General features: G+C 36.2%; 4 protein-coding genes and 1 pseudogene across 6 annotated transcripts; 3 read left to right on the top strand and 2 right to left on the bottom strand.

Moving 5' to 3' along the window:
- Positions 1-5,067: 5,067 nt before the first annotated feature.
- On the bottom strand, positions 5,068-6,822 carry LOC147567112 (uncharacterized). The gene is made up of 3 exons (XM_086656955.1): positions 6,779-6,822; positions 6,021-6,331; positions 5,068-5,699 (listed from the first exon to the last, which is right to left on the bottom strand). Exons 1-3 carry the CDS (start codon positions 6,820-6,822, stop codon positions 5,068-5,070), a joined length of 987 nt encoding a protein of 328 aa, XP_086513081.1.
- On the top strand, positions 6,658-10,885 carry LOC147567111 (uncharacterized). 2 transcript variants are annotated; one of them, XR_015230698.1, is made up of 6 exons: positions 6,735-6,862; positions 7,497-7,805; positions 7,949-8,031; positions 8,148-8,452; positions 9,728-10,258; positions 10,355-10,885. XR_015230698.1 is itself a non-coding variant. In XM_086653735.1 (5 exons), the coding sequence occupies exons 1-5, from the start codon at positions 6,821-6,823 to the stop codon at positions 10,569-10,571; spliced, it is 570 nt and encodes a 189-aa protein (XP_086509861.1). In that variant the 5' UTR covers positions 6,658-6,820; the 3' UTR covers positions 10,572-10,885. The 2 variants fall into 2 exon arrangements, 1 of the variants encoding a protein (XP_086509861.1); XM_086653735.1 differs by lacking the exon at positions 9,728-10,258 and having other exon boundaries at positions 6,658-6,862; positions 8,148-8,229; positions 10,518-10,885.
- An 81-nt stretch (positions 10,886-10,966) lies between these two features.
- On the top strand, positions 10,967-15,993 carry LOC147567110 (uncharacterized; annotated as a pseudogene).
- Positions 15,994-17,551: 1,558 nt separating this feature from the next.
- Positions 17,552-19,821, top strand: LOC147567109 (small ribosomal subunit protein eS6). Its single transcript, XM_086653734.1, has 6 exons — positions 17,552-17,625; positions 17,720-17,784; positions 18,470-18,527; positions 18,627-18,735; positions 18,982-19,254; positions 19,383-19,821. The coding sequence occupies exons 1-6, from the start codon at positions 17,620-17,622 to the stop codon at positions 19,619-19,621; spliced, it is 750 nt and encodes a 249-aa protein (XP_086509860.1). The 5' UTR covers positions 17,552-17,619; the 3' UTR covers positions 19,622-19,821.
- A 909-nt stretch (positions 19,822-20,730) lies between these two features.
- Positions 20,731-24,503, bottom strand: LOC147567108 (RNA-binding (RRM/RBD/RNP motifs) family protein). Of its 2 annotated transcripts, none has more exons than XM_086653732.1 (6): positions 24,255-24,503; positions 24,005-24,107; positions 23,805-23,875; positions 21,429-21,620; positions 21,213-21,337; positions 20,731-20,999 (listed from the first exon to the last, which is right to left on the bottom strand). In XM_086653732.1, the coding sequence occupies exons 1-6, from the start codon at positions 24,378-24,380 to the stop codon at positions 20,951-20,953; spliced, it is 666 nt and encodes a 221-aa protein (XP_086509858.1). In that variant the 5' UTR covers positions 24,381-24,503; the 3' UTR covers positions 20,731-20,950. The 2 variants fall into 2 exon arrangements, with proteins under 2 accessions (XP_086509858.1, XP_086509857.1); XM_086653731.1 differs by having other exon boundaries at positions 24,005-24,113; positions 24,255-24,465.
- Between the last annotated feature and the right edge of the window lie 243 nt (positions 24,504-24,746).

Here is a 24,746-nt window from a genome sequence, read left to right as displayed (position 1 = left end):
TTTCCCCAAAGCGCTGGCCTTTATTTTTTTTCAGGTGCATTCATAGAAGAGGAATTGCTTGATGCAAAGTAAATTGAATGATGTTGTCTACATCCAATACAATATGAAGTTGAAGATTCGAAATATAGCTAGAAACAGTGTGTGTGGACCAACAAGAGATGATTCAATTGATCCAATTATTTTGAGGGAGGTAGAAGAAAATGATGAATAGATTTTTCCAACTGATGAAGAACTACAAGATTTCGTCAATAGGGGTGATGATCTTAGACGGGAAGATGTTCGGGAGGCGCAAGGAGTTACGAGTATTGAGCGACGAAGAACGAGAAGTCAAATGGCTTCTAGTTCTTCAACTACTCCTACATCACGTCCTCCGATGGAACTTGTTGATGAAGATAGCGATGCTGATATTGAAGTGGATGGGTCGCACTTTGCAACTTTAGATTGAGTTATTTAGCGTCGTTTTCTTTTGCTTTCATTTTCATTCGACATTATGATGAATTCTGACTATGGATTGTATGACTATGAATATGAACTACTTTTATTAGGTTTATTTGAAATTTGATTTCTGACTATCATATTAGTATTTCGCTTTCAATTACTTTTGTCGAGAATTATGTTTGTATATGTTTGAGTTTTTCAGGAACAAACATTTCTAGCAGTTGGGAATTTTGTGGGAATTTCAAACTATAGTGAAGGTAAACAAATACTCTCTTTATTTTCTGTATTTATATTACAATATTACACATGTAGAGATCTCTTTATATGTATGTATAATATCATATAATTTTATATGTAATTATATATATATACTAGGTATAACCCGTGCCTCCGGCACTGCTAAATTTGTTTGATACATTATTTGTCATAAGTCCAAAGGTGTAAAGCATCTCATTTGTATTCGTATGTTGTATTCATTCATTTCTAAACTATCGTGCTTCGTGTGAATGAAATCATCTATCATATAAGGTTTTATATGACTAAAACTAAGGTTAAGCTTTCATGAAAATCTGAAATGGGAAATGGAGAAACCAATTACATGTTTAAGACGGTACAATTAGTGATGTGTAACCTAGGACGATTGTCCTCCGCATTGAGAACTCTGCTCCCATAGAAAATATACCAATTTTTATTCCCACTACATGGTCAGTAATTAGAATCGAAATAATTTTATTGAAGATAAAAATATCAATTTTTTATAAATTGATATTTATAGAAAAGGACTTTATACAAAAAAAAAAAGTAATACAGTTGAATTATTGTTTAATCTCGTCTGCCGCTTCGACCACCAGAGTTGTATAATCTTCACCTTTATAGATATATTTTTGTATATATTTAATTGTATCTAACGCAGGTGTTGAATTGAAGGGTTTAATGAGCAAGTCTTTCGCATGATGTCTTTTGATGACTTCATCCCCACTTTCATGTGACAATCCTTTCTTGATCCAAACGTAATACTAACTTAACTCTTATGATCAATCGATAAATTTTGGAGAAGTTCAAATAATCCAACTTCAGCACATAAGAGTCACTACCAAACTTTAGCCACCACATAAACATCTAGAGATATAGCCAAGGTCAACTTTAGCCAGAGGTATTAGGTGATTGTTAGTTGTTTCTAATTGGTAACTTTAGAAAAAATTCAACTATGAAAGTATTCAAAACATTTTTTCTACCGACCAACTCTTTTTGCCTGGAAATTTTTCTATAGTCAACACTTAGAAACAATAAACTCAAAACTATGAAAGAAGAAAGTATTCAGAACTATGTAAGCTCTCTCGGGATTTCTATCGAACATGTTGAGATTTATTAATTTAAAATTGACACAGCAATGCTACTTTACAAGTGAATATTCACCAAATAGGCCATATAATTAAAGGAGACTGTTTGCAAAGTTCTGTTACCATCAATGGGTGACTAAAGAGATGTTATATTGACACAGTACTCCTTGAATATCTCAGTCTTATGGCAAAATCACCAAAATGAAACACCAAGTTCGAAAAAGATTACATATTTTCAATTTCTTAAAGCATACTACAGATAAAAGGTACTTTGAGCATCAATTTGTGCTCTGGAAAATCCAATCAGGAAAAAACTATTTTTCACATTAGTATATAAAACTGGTGTTGGTAGTTTAAACTACATATAAGAATAATCACATATTCTTTATTTCTTATTCTTATAGAATTATATATAGTCAGAAACATATCAATGTGTACCAAATCTATTATATAAAATAGGTTTTGGTAGTTTAAACTACATATAAGGATAATCACATATTCTTTATTTCTTATTCTTATAGAATTATTGTTTTCTGATGAAATTTATAGACATTGTATTTTAATTTTATTTGTTTATTTTCCAACAGGCTACCTACATATAATTCTCTTAATCCCAAAATATATTTTCAGTCATTGTATTTCAATTTTATTTGTTAAGGTCGTGGATGCAACAAATGATGAACCGTGGGGGTCCTCATGGATCTGGCTTGACAGAGATAGCTAAAGCAACTAAAAAGAGGTAAGTTGTTACTTAAAGTCGTTACTATTTTTCTTGAAACTATATAAGGTAGTGTTTCTGTTATACTCACCTGTTACTACACATATAAGGTAGTGTTTCTGTTATACTCACATCTTACTATACATATATAGTCAAATAATTTTCAGAACCTATTTACTTTGTACGACAACTGAGCCAAGGACATTAAGGAATACAAAATCAAAACAGGGTTTTCTTATGATGCCTAGTAAGCTTGTAATATCCTTGACTTCATATCAATCTCTTCAAAGAACATGAATACATCTAGATTTTTGTAACATTATCTAGCGTCATAACTGTACTAATTCAAGAGATAACATTTGACAACAGTACTAACTTTTGTGTGACGATGGAAGTTGGAGATGTCGAGAACACTGTTGGATGCAATATGTAAACCCTAGATATAAAATGTGAAAGAGTCAAACTAAAGTTTCCATGATTGTAAGTAAAACACTGAACTATTATGATTTAGCCAACGGTATTAGCTATTTGGGGAGTTTTGTCAAGCATATTATGTGCAACTGTTGGAAATAGAAACCCTATTGAAACCAACTTCAAATTTCTTAATATGTAAACTCAATAGAAACAAACTACAAAGGTATAATCTATTTGGGGAGTTTCAAACATATTATGTGCAACTGTTTGAAATAGAAACCCTATTGAAACTCAATAGAAACAAACTACAAACTAACTATAGAACTTCTCTTTACAAACAAACTAACAAACTACAACCCAACTATTTCTATGGAAACAAACTACAAACCAACTACACAATTTCACTACTACAGACCAACAATTTCTATGGAAACAAAGTACAAACTGACTACAAAATTTCACTACAGAAACAAATTAACAAACTACAAAACAACTACAAAATTTCTCTACAAAATAAGGAATTTGAATATATATGTTTTGAAACTTACCAATCTACAGAGAAATTTTGATTTGAAGGATGCTAGTTACTCAGTTTCTGAAGCATACTTTTATAGTCAGCTTGAAGGAAGAAATCAAGGGGATTATGGATCATTGAGAGAGATCTCTGTTAGGAATCGGAAGAGATATGTTTTGAAACTGAATATTTCAGTTATGGATCATTGAGAGACATTTATTGTCTCTCTCAATGATTTTCAGCCGTTAGGAATTCTGAATTGAGAGAGATTTATTGTCTTCAGACATGGTTATGTGAATTAGCAAGATTGTTTCACTCGTTAGGAATTTTGAAGGATGGTGATAAGTTGTTTCTCGGCCAGATAGGGAGGACCAACATCTCAACGGTGTGATTTTACGAAGGACGTTTGGTTATTTTTAACGTTGAAAAGTTGAACGGTGAGATTTAATGTAACGAAAGACGGACGACCAGATTTATCTCTGGGTTTGTCAAAGATTTTGTCCTAGTCAGCATAAAACATCCTGTTTTATATAATAGATATATATTAAGTTAACCGATTAAATCCGACTGGTCCCGTTGTAGTCCCGACTAGTAGCTAGGCCCGGATATGCCGACTAGTCCTGATTTCTGATTTTTCGAGCTTAGGTTGGGATTAATTCATAGTAGGTTAGGGATGAATGTCAAGCAGTGGATCTTCAACAGTTGTTAACATCATCATTAAAACCAAGTATCCTATTCGATCCTTCCTTTGTTTGAAGGAAAAAAAGAATGATGATAGATGGTGGAATTAATTCGGATTGTTTTTGTCCATTAGAGAGGGAAAGAGATTTGAGGATGAGGGGGAAGGTCTGAAAGATAGAGAATGAAGGGAGAGAGAAAGTTACGGGAGAAGAGAGACTAGGAGAGAGAGCGTGTTTTTGTCAAGACTTAAGAGTAAGAATTTGACTTTCTCACCTATTTTGTGGGAAAATGAATTAGTCCTTTTTCTACCTTTTTTTCTTGGGTTAATTCCATTTTGGCCCCCTAAAGATGACCAACTGACCAAAATGGCCCCCTAAAGATGACCAGCTTCCAATATGACCCCTTTTTTCGTTTTTCCATCCTTTGCTCCGTTAGATATTAGTGAGGTGACAATTTCTTACCTGATCTACCCCTGCATGTATCTACCCTATCTTTGATGACCCACATAAATATTTATGGTCCCAAGGTTGTCAAATCAAGCTTTTTAATATGATTAAAAACACAAGTAATTAGAAGAAGGAATTTGAGATTGATGGATTACTTGAAGAAGATCTTGGAAATGATCTTGAAAACTTGTATTTTCTTCAAATATCAAAGAAGAAGAGTTTGGTTTCCCTGTGAGTGAATTAAAAATTCAAACTTTATTAATTTCAAGTAAATTTCATACTAATTATCTTGTGAAACAGGTTGGACATTTTACGTCATAAAAGAATGTAACAAGGGCTAGAAGAAGCAAACATGTAGTACTTGAGCACAATTGAAATTACATTCAATTAACAGCAATACAAAAAACCCAAAGATTACATAACAAACTTGAAAAACTAAGATGAAAAGGCAAGACTCTGAGTTCATAATCCCTTAGAAGTCTATTGGCCTATACAAAACAAGATCGAAAGAAACCATTAAAATCCTCCATATATCACAACAAAACAAGGTAATATAGCCTTAGCATTGAACACTAATAGTTCATCCAAATCAGAGTAAATTCCAGTAGTTCCTGCAACTGAATCAAACTCTTCTGTCCATCCATCTTGATTCTTCTTCACCTTTCCGGCAATGATCCGACAAACTAACATAGCTCGTTTCTCGTTCTTGGACTTAATTTTAGCATTATCATGAGATTTTCCACTAGTAGCAGTAGTACAAATTCCTCTTCCTCCTCCTCCTCCCGTGGTGGTGTTGGTTTCTTCAATCTTGAACCCATTTTTTATGATACTACAAACATTACATTGTGGGATTGAATTACAGAGATTAGTCGATCCATTAATGCCGATCGAACAAACAAAAGTTGTACAATGAAACCTTAGTAGTTCATTACCATCTGCTACACATCTTGGGTGTTTCTTCATTAGTTTAGTTGCTTTTGCTTTAATGGATTCTCTGTAATCTTCAAATCTTGTTATAGTTTTTTGAGTATTATTTACTATGAGAATTCTATCAATTTTACAAATTGGTGCTTGTTTCTTTAACCAACTTGATTGGAATATAATCTCTACTATGTTTTTGCTACTATCTTCTGGTCCAAGTTCAGATACTGCAACAAGAAAAAATCACCCAAAAGAAAACACAAATCAATTAGATTAATTTGTGAAATGGGTAGTCAAATTTGAAATCTTTTGGTTAGGGTATTAAGAGTTCTAGTGATTTGGATTAAATGGTGAAATGGGTAATCAAATTTGTAATCTTTTTGGTTTGGGTATAAAGAGTTCAAGTGATTTAGATTGATTCGTGAAATGGGTAGTCAAATTTGTAATCTTTTTGGTTTGGGTATCAAGATTTTAGATTAGGGTATTTGTGTGTGTGTGTGTCTGTGAGAGAGAGAGAGAGAGAGAGAGAGAGAGAGATGAGTTATTACCACCATGTCTAATAGACTGATGAAGTTCCAAATCTTCAGTTTTCATGAAAGCTTCACCACAGTTAGGGCAAGAAGAGAGAGTATTTCTAAGAGAAGGATCTCTAGAAACCAAAATAGATGGATCAACAACCATTCTACATTCATAACAACCTGAAAATCTTCTCAAATGCATTCCTCTAAAAGATCCAGATGAACGGGTAGATAATGAAGAAGATGAATTAGTAGTATTAGAAGAAGATGAAGCTCCATTATTGTTATTGTTGGATCTTACCTTTTTGGTAGAAAGAAAGAGAGAGAAAGTAATAATTAGCCTAGGGAATACAAAAAATCGGCCGACGAGATATGGCTCAAGGGTAACTTTGGTAGAAAAAGATAGACCAGTTACTTCTGACGGAATAGATGACAGAAAAATAAAAAAGGGGGCCAAATTAGAAGCTGGTCATCTTTAGGGGGCCATTTTTTCGAGTTGGTCATCTTTAGGGGGCCAAAATGAAATTAACCCTTTTTTCTTACAAGAAATCAGTTTTCTTACTCAGTTGGTCCAATCAAACGACGAAATTGATTTTCCTGCGAAAATGACTTTCTTACTCAAGTTTGATACGAAAACGTATCAAACGGACCCTAAGGGCCTTTTAATAAAAGCGTGACCGAGTAAAAAACTAAGAATGTGTAACAGAGCAAAACGTTGAGTTTAGTTAGCAATCCTCTAATATTCCGGTCCTTTCTATCTACTCTGTCTGTCTCCTTCGTTTAGATACCGAGTGAAGAAGGCAGAGAAGTTACCGAAGTGAGAGTCAGCCATGGCGGAACGCCAAAGCGAAAAAACCCTAACCCTAGCTGAGGTATGATTCTCGCAGTACTTTTTCTCTCCTATCAAAAGATTCATCTTTCATTTCTCAATTATATCTAGTTAGAAAATGAGCTATTTCGATCTCCCATCCATTTTACTGAATCGAAATTTTCATTTCTGTCAATAGTTAAAGGTAGATCGATCTATTTTATCATTTGTAACAAACATTTGATTTGATTAATAAGTTTTGATGCTCAATTTTCATTTGTCTATGTAATTAATGAGATCTACTACTAGTTTCAAGTCTCTATTTCAATATCCCTTAACCCTAATTGACATTTTCAGTACCGGCCCTTTTGTGCCTTCAGAGATATAGTAAGAACCCTTGTTCTGAATTCAGAACCGATATAAACACATGCCTTAGCTTTGGAAGTAGAGAAGAAAAATAACCAGTTCACATATTGGAATTCGCACTAAGGGTTTCTATCGGCATAGGGGAATGTCTACAGAGAGTAGATAAAAGGGTAACCAAAATAACCACTTGACTTCTTAAAATGAGACTAATGAATGGTCTTCGACCCTTCTGGAATTTAGTAATTTTAACATTTTACAGATATTTCTTATTCTTCAACTATCTATGAGAATCGACTCCTCCATTTTAATGTTGTATGTTTTCATTGATGAAGCAATATGCACTGCCGAAAGAAGAGTTATCAGGTGATGGCAAGCTTCCTTTGGAAGCCGTTGCTGATGCAAGCCCAACTAATGTTGCTACTGAGGCACCTGCTGCCGTAGATATTACAGAGAGCCCCACAAGTGTTGTCGCTGACGAAGTTGTCAAGGAAAGCCCAACAGAAACTGCTTCCGAGGATGCTCATGTTGAGACGACGGTCAATCCTACTTCTGAGGAAGTCGCTGAGAAAACTGATGAAACTGAAGAAAGCAGTGATGCTTCCGAGGAGGAAAAGGGCGACGAAGAGGCACCAGAAATAAAGGTAAAATGACAGGACCAACTACGCAATTCTAAGGTGTCGATGTTGTACAGTGTCTGCGCTGGTGTGCAAATATACATAAGTTTTCCTCCTTTCCGCGTTACTTGCTAATTGTTAAAGTTTATTTCTCATTTGGTGGATTCCAGCTTGAGACAGCACCAGCAGATTTTCGGTTCCCAACTACCAATCAATCAAGACATTGTTTTACCCGCTATGTTGAGTACCATAGGTGAGTCAAATTTGGACTCATTTTATATTTTTCTATTATCTCTAGTTTTAAGATCCGAGCCCAAGCTTGTTATACTTTTTCCTGAGAATCTAACTGGTAACTAATTTTCTATGTAGGTGCATAGCTGCAAAAGGAGATGGCGCTCCTGAGTGTGATAAGTTTGCAAAGTATTACCGATCGCTCTGCCCTGGTGAATGGGTATGCTACTAACTCTCTTTCTTAGTTAATTTTTAATCGTCTACATTTTTGGTCTTTTTCTTTGTCAAAGGAACTGGTTCTTAATAGCGTCAAGATCTAGTTTGATTTGAAAAAAAAAAAAAAGAACTTACGATAGATTCTTATCATGCAAGTTTCACTATGAAGTACGATTTTCGTACAATCAGACAGTCGATTTCCATTTCACTTACCCCTGTATGATGTAGTTATATTATGATGAGAGAGAGAGACTATGAGGAAGTATATTACCTTTACACTATGTAGTTGGTCTCGGCCGAGACGGCCGAGAATCTCGGGTCTCGTCTCGGCCGAGATGGCCGAGAATCTCGGGTCTCGTCTCGGTCTCGGCCCTCTCCCGAGACGAGACTCGGCCGAGACCCCGAGTTAGGGCTTGGCCGAGTTTCTCGGCCGAGACAACCCGAGACCGAGACAACAACTTCCAAATATTTAGATTTTTTTTTTCGGAAAACTCTTTGACCTAAATTAAGTACTACTATTTATTATATTCCCAAATCTTAACTACTTATTATATTCCCAATGTATATAATATAAACAACAATAACTATATAGAATATTTAGGGTTTATGCCTTAGAGAGAAACTAATAAATTCTTTAGAAACTTTCAAAAATTTAGTAGATTGGGATTTCCTTATACAGAAATTAAGTTATAATACATAGTACAACTAGAATTAAGAACTAAGAAGCTATGTAGTTGGTCTCGGTCTCGGTCCGGCCGAAGGTCGAGACCGAGACGAGACCGAGACAGGCCGAGATTCTCGGTGAGACAGCAAATATAGAAATCCCCTTCTTCTTTGAAACTTCTTGACTTCTTGTATTCTTTGCTTCTTCTTAGTTCTTAATTCTAGTTGTACTATGTATTATAACTTAATTTCTGTATAAGGAAATCCCAATCTACTAAACTTTTGAAAGTTTCTAAAGAATTTATTAGTTTCTCTCTAAGGCATAAACCCTAAATATTCTATATAGTATTATTGCTGTTTATATTAGATACATTGGGAATATAATAAGTAGTTAAGATTTGAGAATATAATAAATAGTAGTACTTAATTTAGGTCAAAGAGTTTTCCAAAAAAAATCTAAATATTTGGAAGTTGCTGTCTCGGGTTGTCTCGGCCGAGAAACTCGGGGTCTCGGCCGAGTCTCGTCTCGGGAGAGGGCCGAGACGAGACCCGAGATTCTCGGCCGAGACCAACTACATAGCTAAGAAGAAGTCAAGAAGTTTCAAAGAAGAAGAAGGTGATTCTAGAGACTTATTAGTTATTAGACTTATTAGTTATTGAATACTTATGAAGTATGAACGTCGTTTTATTAACCTAATGAAGTGAACTATTTTAGAATTTAGCTAATTTCTATATTTGCTGTCTCACCGAGAATCTCGGCCTGTCTCGGTCTCGTCTCGGCCTTCGGCCGGACCGAGACCGAGACCAACTACATATTTACATTCCTATTTACTATTTAGTTGCATAAGGTGACGGTTGAAGTGGAAGCAGAAACTGTCTCTGATAGTCTGATCATATATTTGGAACTGTTTGGGATTACCCAATCCACAGCGTCATGCTTAGTATAGTATCATTGCAGATAAATGAAGGTAGACTACTCTTTCATAGTATTTTTAGGTATTGGATTAATGCGAAAAAACAAATACTCACCAAGACACAGCGTTCAAGAAACCTAACCAGTGACAAGGGCGAAAAGAGGGTTCGAACTTCTAGAACTAAGTATAGACTTAAGAGTTATGCAACAGATCTTTTTTTCTGTAATCTCGTTAACAGAGGCCAGTGAGAACAACTAATCAATGAAAAATATATTTCCCTAGATTATCCAATTTTAGTTGTTAAGTGCTTACTTTCTCAAAAATTGTTCTCAAGCTATTGCTCCATTTGAGCTTTAAAATATTAGCATAGCTTCAGATTTCAGAAGAATTCATAGCATATTATTTGTTCATTTGGTTTAAGCTTGGTATACGAAATTGTACTTAGCATTATGAGAAGCACAAACCTTCTAATTGATAAAATATAATTGATATATTTAATATGACACGGTAAACCGTTTCTAGATATAATTGTAAGTTGTAACTAAGCAAAAGAAGAAGGTTCCAGCATAATAATTTAATACTGTCTCATGTCTGAGTGTTAATTTTATGCCTACAGACATCTTGGTGAGCTTTCAATTAGTCAAAATGCTTGTAGGCTACTTAAGATCTAGCTTTACTATCTCAAGAAGCTGAATTGTGTTGGATGTGGATGCAGGTAGACAGATGGAATGAGCAGAGAGAGAATGGGACCTTCCCCGGCCCTTTATAGAAAGGGAAGTCCAATTTACAATTTTCTTATCTGCAAGCCTCCTCTTGACAAATGAAGACGGGTGAGATCAATCGTCGAAATTTAAGTTAATAAAATTTAGAATTATTTGTTACTGCGATAGTTTTCGCACAGCCAAATTCAGGAAATTGATTCAAGTAAAGGAGTATGTTACTCAAATAAATTAAGGTGTTCGGCCCTTTTTGTTTTGTTTTACTTTTGAGTGTTTTTTAACAGATGCCATGAGATTGAATAAAGAAGAAATAACTGTTGTAGGTGAATTAAACACATCCAATATCACTTGAATGATACCTAAACTTCTTTTGTTACCTCTATCGTTACAACGGAAACTAATCCAAGATAGGGTGTCCGACCATTCCTATTTCAATCTAGTGCCAATGGTTGAGGTTTCATTTCTATGTGATTATCTTGAGTTATCGTTCTTAAGCTTCAAACTCCATTACGAACTAGAGTTTCCAGTTTCAGGGTTGGTGACCTGGAACCTATAACACGAAACAGTAAGCGGTAAAATTCTGCAGGAAGGGACGTAATTGGATTTAGTTAGACCCGAAGTATATCCGAATACTACATAACATGAATCTGGCAAACTAGGGTTAGGTTGAAAAACCCATATGTAGGTATAATCTTCTGATTCTATTGCTTATGTTCTCTTCCTTTTGAAACTTTCTTCGCAAATTACTTTTCTGATTCATGAGTGGTGGTTGGATTTCAAAGAAACACATTCTTTCTCAAAAATGGATATGATCAAACTACAACTTTTCTTGCTTTGAATAAAGCTTCATCATATATCGAACATCAAGACTCATTCAAATCAGGATTTTTCTCCTTTTCTGTTCGAACCAAGATGGCTGACATACGTAGAAGCTTCATTTGAAAGAAAGTAAAGGGTTAAAGAGTTATCCTGCCATTGTCGACGAAAGAAAGTTTTCTTCAAATCCAAACATTGCAGAAACGAAAATCTGAGAAGGGAACTGAAAGACCTCTGAAATTAAATCACCAATCAATCTCCTTTCTGCAGTTTTGGTTTCAAAAAAAACAAGTGTTATCCAAGTCAAGACTGGCTTCTGAAACAGCTCTCTAAACACAAAGGAAGATTTGAATGATTATTATGATAAGACTGAGGAAAATGTGTTCATAGATTCTGACAATTCCATAATCTCAAAATGGGAAGTCGTTCCACACAGAGGTTATCGCTTCTATTCTTGGCAAAGGGAAGTCTCTGGCAACCCAAATACACGTGGATAAACGTATAATTTAGGGAGAGAAACATATAGAGATTTCGAATGATTATACGATAAGAATGAGTAAATTATATCGAAGGCAACAAAGGAGAGTTGAAGGAAAATCATTTATCTCACTTTGGATGTGTTCTCTTTATCAGGACCAAAAGGTTAGGGAGTTATAGCCAATCCATAGAGAAGAAAGAGAAAGATAAAAAATTTATCTACTGAAATTATGGTTGAAGGAAAAAAACAGAGTTAAAAACTTCAATTAGATGGAAATTAAAGAGCGTTTGTGAGATTTTAATCCATCCTAATGTCTTTGTTCGTGCATTAGCCGCTCGTTTTCTACAGAGGTTCAACCTTGGATGAATCTCTTGGATATTACCTGTATCTAATTTCCTTCAAATATTGTGTCCATAAAAGTTAGACACAAATATATACAAGAGATTGATCCAAGACCAAACCTTTATGAAGTCGACTATGTAATAAATGAAGAAAGTGCACCAGAATTCATTGGATTTGAGACTTCCAACTTCAATTAAGACTTTCGACAAGAGAGAGTTAAAGACTTCAATTAGACGGAAATCCTTGTGTATTTGTGAGATTTCAATCCATCCTAATGTATTTGTTCATTCATTATCTACTCCTTTCGACAACCAAAAAAAAACATATTATCTACTCTCAATACCCTTCCCTAATTGATTTCCTCAATATATATTTCTAATACATATCTCATGAATCGTTTGGACACAATAATACAAAACAACAAGATTCAGATGTTTCAACTTTCAACCCAATAAATCTCAGTGATGAAAACAAAAGAATACCAGACAAATAGAACAATCAGAGGGCAAACCTTCTCCAATTTAATAAAACAAATTGAGGACGGATCAAAATCGTAGAAAGCAAACAACTTCACTGCTGAAAGTTTTAGGTTTGAGAGGGTGTTCTTCGGAGTCTCTAAGTGTCAACTCATCTAACTTTTTAAAGGGTCATTTCCCAAATGGCCCCCAACTTTGTGACCAGCTTCCTGCCTAGCCCCCTACTTCAGCAAATATTCTCATATGGCCCCCTTTTTCCGTTATCTTTAACTGTCCGTTACTCTCACTCCTCCACCTCATTTCCTCTCTCTGCCAAGTCACTCAAAATGCCACATCATCGTCTTCTCCGGAAGGGTCGCCGACCGGCCAAATTTCCGGCCGGCGACCTTCAAACATAAAAAAAATAAAATTCCCTCTCTCTCTCTAAAAAAAAAATTTCCCTTTCTCTCTCTAGATCTGGTTCACCATGAATCAGACCCGAACAGACCTTCATTGAAGGTCTGTTCGACTGAAACAGACCCTCAATGACGAACAGACCTCCATTGAAGGTCTGTTCGATTGAAACAGACCTAGATCTGGTTCATGGTGAACCAGATCTAGAGAGAGAAAGGGAAAAAAATTTTTTTTTTTTTTTTAGAGAGAGAGAGGGAAAAAAAACTTTTTTTTTATTTTTTTTTTAGAGAGAGAGGGAAAAAAAAAACTATTTTTTTTATGTTTGAAGGTCGTCGGCCGGAAATTTGGCCGGCCGGCGACCCTGCCGGAGAAGACGATGATGTGGCATTTTGAGTGACTTGGCAGAGAGAGGAAATGAGGTGGAGGAGTGAGAGTAACGGACAGTTAAAGATAACGGAAAAAAGGGACCATATGGGAATATTTGCTAAAGTAGGGGGCTAGGCAGGAAGCTGGTCACAAAGTTGGGGGCCATTTGAGAAATAACCCAAATTTAAACCAGGGGCGAAACTATGTGAAGACTAACCCTGACTATAGCGTAGGTTAGCTTCACATAGTTTTGGAACAAATTATTACCGGCCTGAGTTACTAACACCAGTTGGTCGAATCCGTGGCTCAACCTTTTAAGCTTTCAAAAGTCCGTTTTGGAGAAATGTTAATTTTATTAGGCCTTCATTCGTAACTACTTTTGTTTTCGCACCTAATTATGTTTAAGTTTCTTTTTGGATCTCAAATTTTCTTTTGTTTTTCTGAAATTTTCTTATGTTGTACTTAAATTATTTTTATTAGTCATAATTTTTTTCTTTTATTTCTGTCTTGTTTATCTGCCCTCCACTTCATGATCTCGTTATTATTTATCTATATGTCGTTCATCGTCCGTAAAGGTTGTCGATTGACCCTCCAATTTCAACATTTGCTCTCTTCTATTTCCCTATTTTCTCTCATTCCTTATTCTTTATTTTGCTTTTCTATTACATTTCAACCACCACAACAGGCCTCTCACCTACTTCTTCTTCACAAAATTAACATGATATGTCTACCCTATTTTGTTTCAATTACTTTGTACGACAAAAGAGTTAACGTATCAAATTTTTGTGTTTTGTCACAAACTTAAATACAACATTTTTTATCTTCTTCGCTTTTCAAATTTAGGTATGTCTTATGGTAGAAAAGTATATTTGTTTATTGTATAAAATGGTGAAAGTATGAAGCAATTATGATCGAGCAAAAAATATCTTCATCTTATGCAAGCAACCTCCTAGATAAAAATTTTATATAAAAAATTCACTTAAGTCAGCCTTGTCTCAAACAAAATCTTGGCTCTACCCCTGACCTAAACCAATAAGATATTTTATTTCGTAACTATTTTGTTTTTATTAAATTTAAGAATGGCGTGTCTGGTAGAAGAAGTTATTTTTGCCATTCAGGAAAAAGATTTTAATTAACACTTCAAATTTGTAGAGTTTTTTTTTCCTTCATTGTCTCATTGGTGATGTTCTTATAATTTGGCATCTCTTTCTAAAGCTTTCTAGATATTTCCTTGCTACGAAAATAGATAAAATATGGATTCTTATTTGTCTTCACAATAAGAGGCCGCTGTTTTGGAAAATAAAAAAAAGTATCCGGGATGTAAAATTTTAAAGGGAAGATATGAAATTTAGAAGATTCTCCTCTTACGATTCTTCTTATCTTCTTCCACTTTCACACCGTATATAACCACAATAAACACTTGTGGAATACTACTACTACTACTAGTACTACTAATCAAGGATTCAAGTATCGTCACCCTTCTCACTTTGTCAAAGATCCCAAATCTTCCAAGACCAGGCCTTTGACCAATTTAACCAACAACAACAACAACGCCTCCGACGACATCTTCCATCAAACCCATGATAATCATATAATAAAATCACTTCTTCGTGTGATGCTAGTGACAAGAAATCAAAAAAGCCCAAAAGAGGAGGAACTGGTGGTTTAAAGAAAGTTAATTCCAATTAGGGGCTTTCCAGAATAGACGAAGATGACGATGAGAAATTTAGTGTCGAAAACGATGTGGATGAAAAAGGATTAAGGGAAGAAGAACCTTTCGATCCTGAAGGTGGTGGTGGTTCAGAGTCTTCAGACAAAGAAGAACACCACCTACCTCAATACCCTAATCTTGATTTAGGTCAGAATTCCGAAGGGGCATTTATTAGGAAGAAGAGAAAACAAATTACCAGGACTAGGGTTTCTGCTGAATGTAGAGAAGGCGATGATGTTGTGGAGTTAGATGCGGGTTCATCATCTGATAGTGAAGCCACCAGATATCTTGAAGATGTAGTAAGGATGTGGCTGAATGGATTAGGTTAGGTCAATATGCACATGTTTTTGAGATACATGAAGTAGATGAAGAAGGTCTTCCATTACTGACATTAAAAGATCTTAAGGATGATAGGGGTCAATGTTGTTGGTTCAAGGAGGAAAATGTACTCTGCCAGTAAGAGTTATAGAGAGAGAGAGACTAGAGAGAGAGAAATGATGATGGTGGTGGTCGGAAAGGTGGTGGTTGGAAGTGGTGGTGGCCGGATTTGGTAATCGGAAAAGGAGAGATGAAAGAGAAAAATTTGAAAAGAAAAATCTAAGGTCGCCGACAATAGCAGTTTTCCGGCGAGCCTTGCCGGTATGGAGAAGAAATAGTCAACAAAATTTTATTCTCCATAACAATTTAAAAATATATTGGTCAACTAAAGCTGACAAGTTTTTTAAAAAGTCTTTGCACCTTGGATAATTTTCTTATTTCTCCAAATCAGTGGCCCAATAAAACCTTCATGATGTTGATGAAATATTTGGTTGTCAATATCAAGATAAAAAAAAAATTTGAGATACAAACTTTTCAATGAAATTGTGGTATCAATCTTTTCAGGGCAGTGATCATACATAATTTTTTTTTTCCTTCTTAATCTCCTCCTAACACCTCCCACCACCGTTGCCACCATTTTTATCCGTTCTCTTTCTCTCCCTCTAACTCCTGTATATCTCTCTCTTCTCTGTCCTTGTATCTCTCTGCTAAATCTCTATCTCTCTCCCATTTTCCCCTTCTCTTTTTGTCAAGTCTTTTTCCTGCTAAATATTTCGCCCTCCCTCTCTCTAAAACTTTGGTTCTCTCTATCTTTATCCTCACTGTTCAGGGGAAAGGAAAAGTCTTTTCGCCAGAACCTTCAACTCTTAATTCTCATTCTAAACACTTCGGCGAAGGGGTTCTCCTTCTTTGGAGGTATGGAAAACCAAACCATTGCTGGAGAGTTTTGGGAGAGAAAGATGAAGAAAGAGATAAAGATAAAAAAAGGGTGAAGAAGAGAGAGAGAGAGGGGGGGGGGAAGAATAATAAGAAGAAGAGAGAGAAAGAAATGTAGAGTAGAGATGGAGCATAAATGGGATGAAGTAGAGGAAAGAAGAGGAGACGATGTGGCCTTTAACATTCTAAAATTATTTTTAGATTCATTTTTTTTTGGCCCCTAATGGTACTTCCAGAAAAAGTTGGAAATATTTTGACCCCTCGGAGTAATAAACGAATTGTCGGATACATACGGGGACCAATACCGTGAATTGGTCACGAATGGTGGGCCAAAACCGAATTCCTTAGATAACCTAGTTAGTAGGGGTGGCAATGGGTACCCGTTTACCCGAGAACCGAACCGACCCCGAGTCTTAATGGGTAGGTACTGGGTATAGGTTTTAGATCCATTAAGGAAATCGGGTCTTAAATGGGTATACCCGAAAGGACCCGACTAGGAGGCGGGTCCTTATCGGGTATATCCGCCGGGTACCCGACGGGTAATGAGTACCCGAGATAATACGAAAAAATACCCTAGATTATATAGTATTCTTGTACGTCAGGGTTTTTCTCACCAAGTTACCAACTCACCAAGTTATGAAATTTCTCAAATCCTCATTTCCTTGGTTGAAAACTAATTTATAAAACACAAAAGTGAGCGAGTTAATATAACATAAAGGTTCATTTCTTCTTTCTTGATTCCCCTAATCTCTAATCTCTTATACTCATCAACTATTGTACCCGAGATATTTGCTTATTTAAGGATCTATGTCGTTTATGATATTTCTTTTCACTAGATTCATGCAAATTCTTCTACTTTAAGAAATATTTGATATACTTTTGTGAATACCCAATGGATACCCGATACCCGATGGGTACTCGAGAATTTTAAAGGTTCCGGTTCTGGATCCTTTGATTGAGGTACCGGTACCGGAACCGTCAAGAACCGAAACCGTTACGATTTATAGGTTCCGGTTCTGGATAGTTAAATACCCGAACCGGAACCGGAACCGACCCGTTGACACCCCTACTAGTTAGAATACCAGAACCGGCCCAAGACCGGTTCCAGGTAGAACGGGAACCTTTCACATCTATGATTGATTGATATAAATAAGGAGTAAAGACTAACTAGAGAAAACCCTAATTCGTGAGGAGAGAGCCATAAGTATTTAATCCACTCGCCCTCGACTGATCTTCGCGGCGGAAGGAAGACTCTATCGAAGATGAAGGTTCATCTCTTCTTCTTCCTTATCTCTCTCTCTCTCTCTCTCTAACCATGATTTCATTTCAGATTTTGATTCTTGTTTCTTTCGATGTCTACAGTTTAATATCGCAAATCCCACCACTGGATGCCAGAAGAAGCTCGAAATCGACGATGATCAGAAACTGTAAGTTCTTCTAGATTCGTTTTTCAAATTCTGATTTAAGCGCTGCTTGATTCTATATGAACAGAGGGTAATCTACATTAAATGATTAGTGCAACCTTAGTGATGAATTTGTTTCTTCTTTTTCAGTTCTCTTTAACCCTAAAACTTATGATAAAAAATAAGAAATTTGGGATTTTAGCTATATATTTAGACTTTAATCACAATGAGTGAAATGTGTCTGAATACATTTTTCAAGATCCAACTAGCACATAATGGAGAACGAGTTGAAGTTGATGACAGTAGAAACCCTTGTAGGTCTAGTATAGGGTTAGAGTAAGATAGGAGAGGAGAGGATGTATTCTTGTATGAACATAAAAAGTTAACCTAACTAAGTTATTTAAAGGGAGTATTATTCTTTTAGTTTGATTTACCACTTTAAATTTGTTCAGTGATTCGAAGCATTTTTTTTTTCTATTTGTGTTAGCGTTGGTAGAGTTCTGCTTCTAAAATATAATATATTCACATAATGATGAGATCGTTTATTGTTTTTTGGTTTCTTGATGATAAATTCATATTGTATTTCATTTGTATTACTTAATATACTCACATATGATGAGATCGTTTATTGTTTTTTGGTTTCTTGATGATAAACTCATATCGTATTTCATTTGTATGACTTATGGGTCGTGATTTTATGATTGTACAGACGAGCATTTTATGACAAGAGGATCTCACAAGAGGTCAGCGGAGATGCTTTGGGCGATGTAAGTTTCTAACTATATATGGATTTTCGCCCAAGTAACTTGGGATATTAGACACTCTTCAGCTAAAAATCTCTTCATTTATCGTTGTTATTATCATAGGAGTTCAAAGGTTACGTGTTCAAGATTAAGGGAGGTTGTGACAAACAAGGATTTCCAATGAAGCAAGGAGTCTTGACCCCAGGACGTGTTCGTCTCTTGTTGCACAGAGGTGAGTTAGTGGTTTAGAGTAAAACCTCTTCTTCCTTGAATCTTATCAGAACTAGACCCTTGTATTGAGTCCCAAGTAAAAAATTTTACTTGAGAAACCTTTTATGAAAGAGCATAACATTTACGCCCCAGACACCGAGAGAGAACTGAAACCATTGGTTCCCCATTTAGTGTCTTGGTTAGAGTTTGTGTCCGATGGTCTTTCTGGTCGATGACTGGTGAGATTTGTATTTTATGATTTTGTCAGGTACCCCTTGTTTCCGTGGATTTGGAAGACGCAACGGAGAGAGGAGAAGGAAGTCTGTTCGTGGTTGCATTGTGAGCCAAGACCTTTCAGTTATCAACTTGGTTATTGTCAAGAAGGGTGAGAATGATCTTCCTGGATTGACAGACACCGAAAAACCAAGAATGAGAGGTCCAAAGAGGGCATCAAAGATCAGGAAACTCTTTAACCTTTCCAAGGAGGATGATGTCCGCAAGTATGTGAACACTTACCGCCGGAATTTTACCACCAAAAATGGTAATTGATTTTCTTCTCATTTTCAAAGACCAGCAAGTTAATCACACTTAGAGTTTGTAACATAGGGTGCAAAGAGGTATATGACTAGATTTCTAGCAATTGATTACGTCTCATTTTTATATTTTCAGGGAAGAAGGTCAGTAAGGCTCCAAAGATTCAGAGACTTGTGACTCCATTGACTCTGCAAAGGAAAAGATCAAGAATTGCAGAAAAGAAGAAAAGGATTGTGAAAGCCAAGTCCGAGGCAGCAGAGTACCAGAAGCTACTTGCCTCTAGGTTGAAGGAACAGAGGGAACGCCGCAGCGAGAGTTTGGCTAAGAAGAGGTCTCGACTCTCTGCTGCTTCTAAGCCATCTGTTGCAGCTTAAGATCTTACTTGCGAAAGTGCTTACTTGTTATGCTGAGATCTTGATATTCTTAGGGGATATTTGATTACTTGTGTCAGTTTTGAAGCCATTTTTGTTTCAGACTTTTTCTATATCTGTTAGGTTTTTCGTCCTGGGGAACGATATTCCAATTCTATCCATGTTTGACATTGTCTCTAGTATTGGTAGTGGCGTGAATTTTTAGCCAGACTCTTTCTGGTACTCAAGCTTTAACTTTCTTTTTCAATTTGGCTGGTGAATTCGATATCAACGTAGTTATTGGTGCTTGGGTTCGGTCTAGTTGGGGTGACTAGACTGAGCACCCTAGTCACGACCCACATGGGTAGCTTAATAATTATCAAATTTTGTTTGAGTTGTGTAGAAGGGTTTGTGGTTTAAAGATTGAACAAGAGGGAGCCTGGAACATGAAGAAATCAGGAAGTAAAAGAAATATTCAACCAAACCAGACCCAGTTTCTTAGTTGGGGAGGTATTTCAAATGTTTAAATCACTTATTATTCCAAGGGCTAAGACATGAACCTTGTGAAGTTAAGGTATCTTACTAAATTGATGCTGCAACGGAGAGTGCGAAGCACTCCTGCTAGCACTTGAATGGGCATTACAGCTCCGCTTTTTAAAGATAATTATCAAATCAGACTCTTTGAATGTTATTGATACAATTTCATTTGAGAAGAGCACGTGTAGTTGGATCTCCAGAGCCACTATCGAGGAGATCAAGGAGTTGAAAAGTAAGTTTCAAGAAGTTATTTTTGTTAAGGTTGCTAGAAAGGTTAATATCTTGGCTAATGTTATAGCTCGAACAGCCTGAGCTTCTTCATTGTCTTGTGTGTGGGACACTATTCCATCTTTTTGTTAAAATACTACAAGAATAATGTCTGTAAATACTAGGTGATATATATGAAATTCTAGCAACTTTATCAAAAAAAAAAAAAAATTGATTTGTAACTCTTAAATGATGATGATGATCAAAGCACCTGAAGATGGGAGTATTTTCAAGCGAAGCATAAGTTTTAGAATGAAATTATGAGGTGGTTATGAACAAGTGATGAACACAAAGAGGCCATTACAGAGGTCACCAGGCATAGAAGGACATTTAAAACCGAATCCACAATTTCGCAATAACTAATTATCATCATAATGATTTAGAAATATCTTAAATTTGTCATTCAAGAACTTCTAGTTTCACGCCTCTCTTTCTCTCCCTTATACATATGGATTTTTAAGGTCTCTCAGATCTCATCTTGAGGGGTCACCCAGATATCCAAGCTGAAATACTCTATCCAAGAATTATTCTTAAATTGCCATTCTTTCTTCAGAAGTAGGGTCTGTACCTCATTGGCCTTCTGAACCTCGGAACTTTCCTACAAAACAGAACAAAAAAAGAATGAGAAAAGATATAATCATTCAACATAATATCAAGGTTGAAGGTGAAAAAGTACAAACTTGAAAACCGATGATATGTTTTTACTAGGTTTCCAATTTCCATCGAACTGGAACTGCACAAGGTACAAACCCAGTTCGGTTGGATTTCAAAGTCTACCTACAAAATGGTAAAGACACATGTAAAGACTCACCCAAACCCATAAGGAGAATAGAAATACGGAGGTACATAAGGTCTCCTGTATCTGCCCATGTAAGGATTGAAACGACGCCCACGAAACTGCTTCATTCCAGGAACATTAGTCCGCTTAGCTGAAACCTGAGGGAAGAGTAAGAATACGATACCATTAAAGGCATTTTTTTTGGTTTAGGATTGTTTGTGAAGCTCTCAGAAATATTATTTAACCTACTTTAAGTAGACGACCATGCAATTCAGATTCATTCAGCAAAAGAGCCTCTTGAACAGCCTCCGTTTCAAGAAATTCAACATAAGCAAAACCCTTTGGCTGGCCAAATTTATCTGTCAGGATCGTGACCCTGTTCACAGTCCCACATGCTTGAAAATGCTGCTGCACTTCCTCTGGCGTACATAAATAATCCACCTGTAAGCATATTTTGGATCTCAGTTTTTTAATTACCAAAACGAAAAAAAACTCGGGTTTATCAAAGATCAAATTTAAATCAAGGTTTACAATATTCTCCTTCATATTTAGCAATCAACCAGTAACTGCTCAGTAGCTAATAAGATTCCAATGATTTTCTAACAAACAAAAAGGAGCCAGAAGAGAACCACTTACTCATGGTCCCTACTTCCTTTGCTCAACGTTTTTAAAGAAGCAGTCTATGTTGAGCAAGGAAAGTAGAAAACATGCAATGAAAGAGATATATTATCAGTAAATAGGAATAGAAGATTCCGCCAACAGCGAAACAAATTCAGGAAAAGATTAACGAGGAAGATATGAAAAATAAAAAGCACCCTCGCTGTATGTTGACAATGTATATAAATTTAGTGCCGTCAAATAATAACGTTTAACTCTAGAATGCTTTGTTCACATCCATCTCTCCATATAGACCTCGATCACTACAGGGATCAAACTCTTAATGATCCTCATTTTGTTTTGAACATCTGGTGGATCTCTTAGGCATCCTTTTCAATAAGCATGTTCTCTTTGTGTTCTCTTTGTTATTCTAATTTTCATCTTCCATTTTCACTTGTTGATGTATGCCTAATCTTGATCCATCTACAATAGTAGTGCTTGTAGTTTGGCATTGCAAAGCTCTTAGCCAACACAAACTTTGATACGCTTTTAACCGAGATTCTACCAGCAAGTCAGACTATCGCGAATGAGATCTGGATGAAGATAGTCTACCAAGAGCTAACTTCACCATTATGGCCAATGTCTGGTATAGGCTTTGTACTACAACATTAAGTGGTATACTCGGTTTGGTTTTTTCTCCCCTGAAGTCAATGCAAGTGTTTCTGGCGACTAAAAATGACGTTGATAGCTCAATGTGATAGACTGATAGTGTTATACCCGAGAGTTTGCAAGGAAATCTGGAAACACATCCCTCATATAACATTTTGGTTCTCACGAGGACTCGCAAGAATGCCACTTATACAGACAGAAGAACTATTTTTTATGTCATCGTCTTCAAAATCCAGCATTCTTACACAGCTGTAACAGAGACAACCCTTTGTATTGTGCTTTTTCCTTGCTCTAGTTCGTAACCTTCATCACTCTTTTCAATAATACATATTAATTCGCTTTTCCAAAAATTAAAAAGTTCTAGTATAGAAGAACGATTGACTAATTCACCAACCATTCCATTAAACCAGATTTTCTTGAGAAGCAACTTTAACCCATTAACCGCTCCATCCAAGTGTTCCTTTCGAAGTAAGTGTCCTTGTACAAGAAAGAGAATCCAATACACAAAATCCCAATAAACTAGAAGGATATTGGGTTAGAGAAGCACACAAGGCACCTAAGTAACCGCATTAACCAACTTACTTGCCTTAAATCTATGTGAACATATAAAACATGTTGACACCTTCTTTATCTGCCTTCTATGATATTAACTGTGACACCCCAATCCTTAGCAGTTAACGATATTGTCCCCGCTTTTGGCACCCTTGACCCAAATCCACAAATACGGGGTTTTGTTCTCGATGAAGGCTCCATGAGCCCACCCAAAAGGCATTGCCACTTACTAAGCTTGAACGTACACCTATAGCCCAGACACTCTCGTGAGCGATGTGGGACTATCACATTAACTATATCCAATATGATTCGGTTATAACTCATAACATCTCCCTTGTATTCTTGAACTATATGTAATTTGTATCTGACACCTACAATTCCCGCATCGAGGAGATATCTCCCTAAACACTTCTCCATGTGACTTCTATGATATTGAAGTCTATTTGATAAGTTACGGTTATAACATGTCCCTTATATTTTTCAACTATACGGTGAGATCCACAATTGACACCTTCAACTCACATAGCGAGAAGATATGTAACTAAACTTTGGGATACAAGAAACGTATATAAAAGACGAAATTGTTTGTTGGTACTTCTAGAAGAACGAAAGAGAATTGTCAAGATTTATATCAAAACTCATACGCCGTTAAAGAAACCTACGAAGTAATCCAAAGCCAAGCACAAGAAAGGCTAACATATATACTTATATATACCAATGAGTATTATATCCATGCATGATAAAATCACCATGAAAAATAGATATACGACGTTGCAAAATTGATCCGATATAACTAACGACACATACATTACCAACAAACACTGATCGAGAATCCGCCTCCTCCTTGCTAGCTTGATTTGCAGCAGCATTAGCAGGATCTACAAAGACAATGCATTTAAATTTGGACACAAATTTTTTGAAGAAACCCACATTTCTACTTATGATCGCTAAAAGATATTATAATCATAGGATCAGAGGATGAAGAAAAACCCTAGATATGAATTGACCTTGAACAGCGCCCATTTCTTTCTCGACTTTAGCTTGCATCTCTCGTAAAGCAGAAGCTTCATCTTCCATCTCCTTCAAGCGCTTCTTCATCTCGTCTAACTCCTGCAACTACAATTGAGAAAAAGAACGACATATAAGAAGTCTTAATTAACGTAATAGATAAAACCCAGAACCATATTTTTATCTGAATTATGCTTTTGAACAAGGAAGCAAAGAAATCGATAGAGAGAGAGAGAGAGAGAGGAAGACCTTGGCGGCATCATCTTCAGGCTTGGTAGGCATATCGACGTCGGCATTGTGAGGATCCAAATCTACCTCGGTATCTCCTTCAACTGGTATTTCTCCACCATAAACCTCGTGCTCGTCTTCATCCATCTCTCTCCTCTCTACAGTCTAAACTCTTCTACTAAATAAACCCTTATAAACTCTTGCTCATCCAGCTTTACTGTTGGTCCCACAATAAAAAATAAAAAGGTTGGTGTTATGGGGCACCAAAACGGTCGCGGAAGTAGATTTTTGGGTCCATGACCATCTATTCTTTTCTTGGTTATTTCCTTAATAGCCCCTAACTTTTTGACCAGCTTCCTGCCTAGCCCCTAACTTTATCAAAAATTCCCAGATGACCCATTTTTTCAGTTACCGTTAGAACGCCGTTAACAGTCATCAACTCTCTCTCCTACATCTCTTCCTCTCTCTCTGCCACCTCATCTTCTCGCCACCTCATCTTCTCGCCACCTCATC

Source organism: Eschscholzia californica, unplaced genomic scaffold (genome assembly GCF_041429995.1).
Source record: "Eschscholzia californica isolate CP2 unplaced genomic scaffold, dmEscCali1.0.p SCAF_1, whole genome shotgun sequence".
Lineage (NCBI taxonomy): Eukaryota > Viridiplantae > Streptophyta > Magnoliopsida > Ranunculales > Papaveraceae > Eschscholzia > Eschscholzia californica.
Note: the sequence above shows the minus strand (reverse complement) of the source record. Positions and strands in the feature narration are given on the sequence as shown.

What these genes read in the sequence shown, in the direction of transcription:
- LOC147567111 (XM_086653735.1), top strand. Translation starts at nt 6,821, where the DNA reads ATGGCGGAACGCCAAAGCGAAAAAACCCTAACCCTAGCTGAG. An exon ending in AAGAGGCACCAGAAATAAAG is followed by an intron (nt 7,806 to 7,948) that starts GTAAAATGACAG and finishes GGTGGATTCCAG; the next exon opens with CTTGAGACAGCACCAGCAGA. An exon ending in CGCTCTGCCCTGGTGAATGG is followed by an intron (nt 8,230 to 10,517) that starts GTATGCTACTAA and finishes ATGTGGATGCAG; the next exon opens with GTAGACAGATGGAATGAGCA.
- LOC147567112 (XM_086656955.1), bottom strand. Translation starts at nt 6,822, where the DNA reads ATGGCTGACTCTCACTTCGGTAACTTCTCTGCCTTCTTCACTCG. An exon ending in TTCTCTGCCTTCTTCACTCG is followed by an intron (nt 6,332 to 6,778) that starts GTATCTAAACGA and finishes TGTATTCCCTAG; the next exon opens with GCTAATTATTACTTTCTCTC. An exon ending in TCAGTCTATTAGACATGGTG is followed by an intron (nt 5,700 to 6,020) that starts GTAATAACTCAT and finishes TTCTTGTTGCAG; the next exon opens with TATCTGAACTTGGACCAGAA.
- LOC147567109 (XM_086653734.1), top strand. An exon ending in GCGGAGATGCTTTGGGCGAT is followed by an intron (nt 18,528 to 18,626) that starts GTAAGTTTCTAA and finishes TTATTATCATAG; the next exon opens with GAGTTCAAAGGTTACGTGTT. An exon ending in TCGTCTCTTGTTGCACAGAG is followed by an intron (nt 18,736 to 18,981) that starts GTGAGTTAGTGG and finishes TGATTTTGTCAG; the next exon opens with GTACCCCTTGTTTCCGTGGA.
- LOC147567108 (XM_086653731.1), bottom strand. Translation starts at nt 24,380, where the DNA reads ATGGATGAAGACGAGCACGAGGTTTATGGTGGAGAAATACCAGTTGAA. An exon ending in CTGAAGATGATGCCGCCAAG is followed by an intron (nt 24,114 to 24,254) that starts GTCTTCCTCTCT and finishes TCTCAATTGTAG; the next exon opens with TTGCAGGAGTTAGACGAGAT. An exon ending in TATTCTCCTTATGGGTTTGG is followed by an intron (nt 21,000 to 21,212) that starts GTGAGTCTTTAC and finishes TCTGTTTTGTAG; the next exon opens with GAAAGTTCCGAGGTTCAGAA.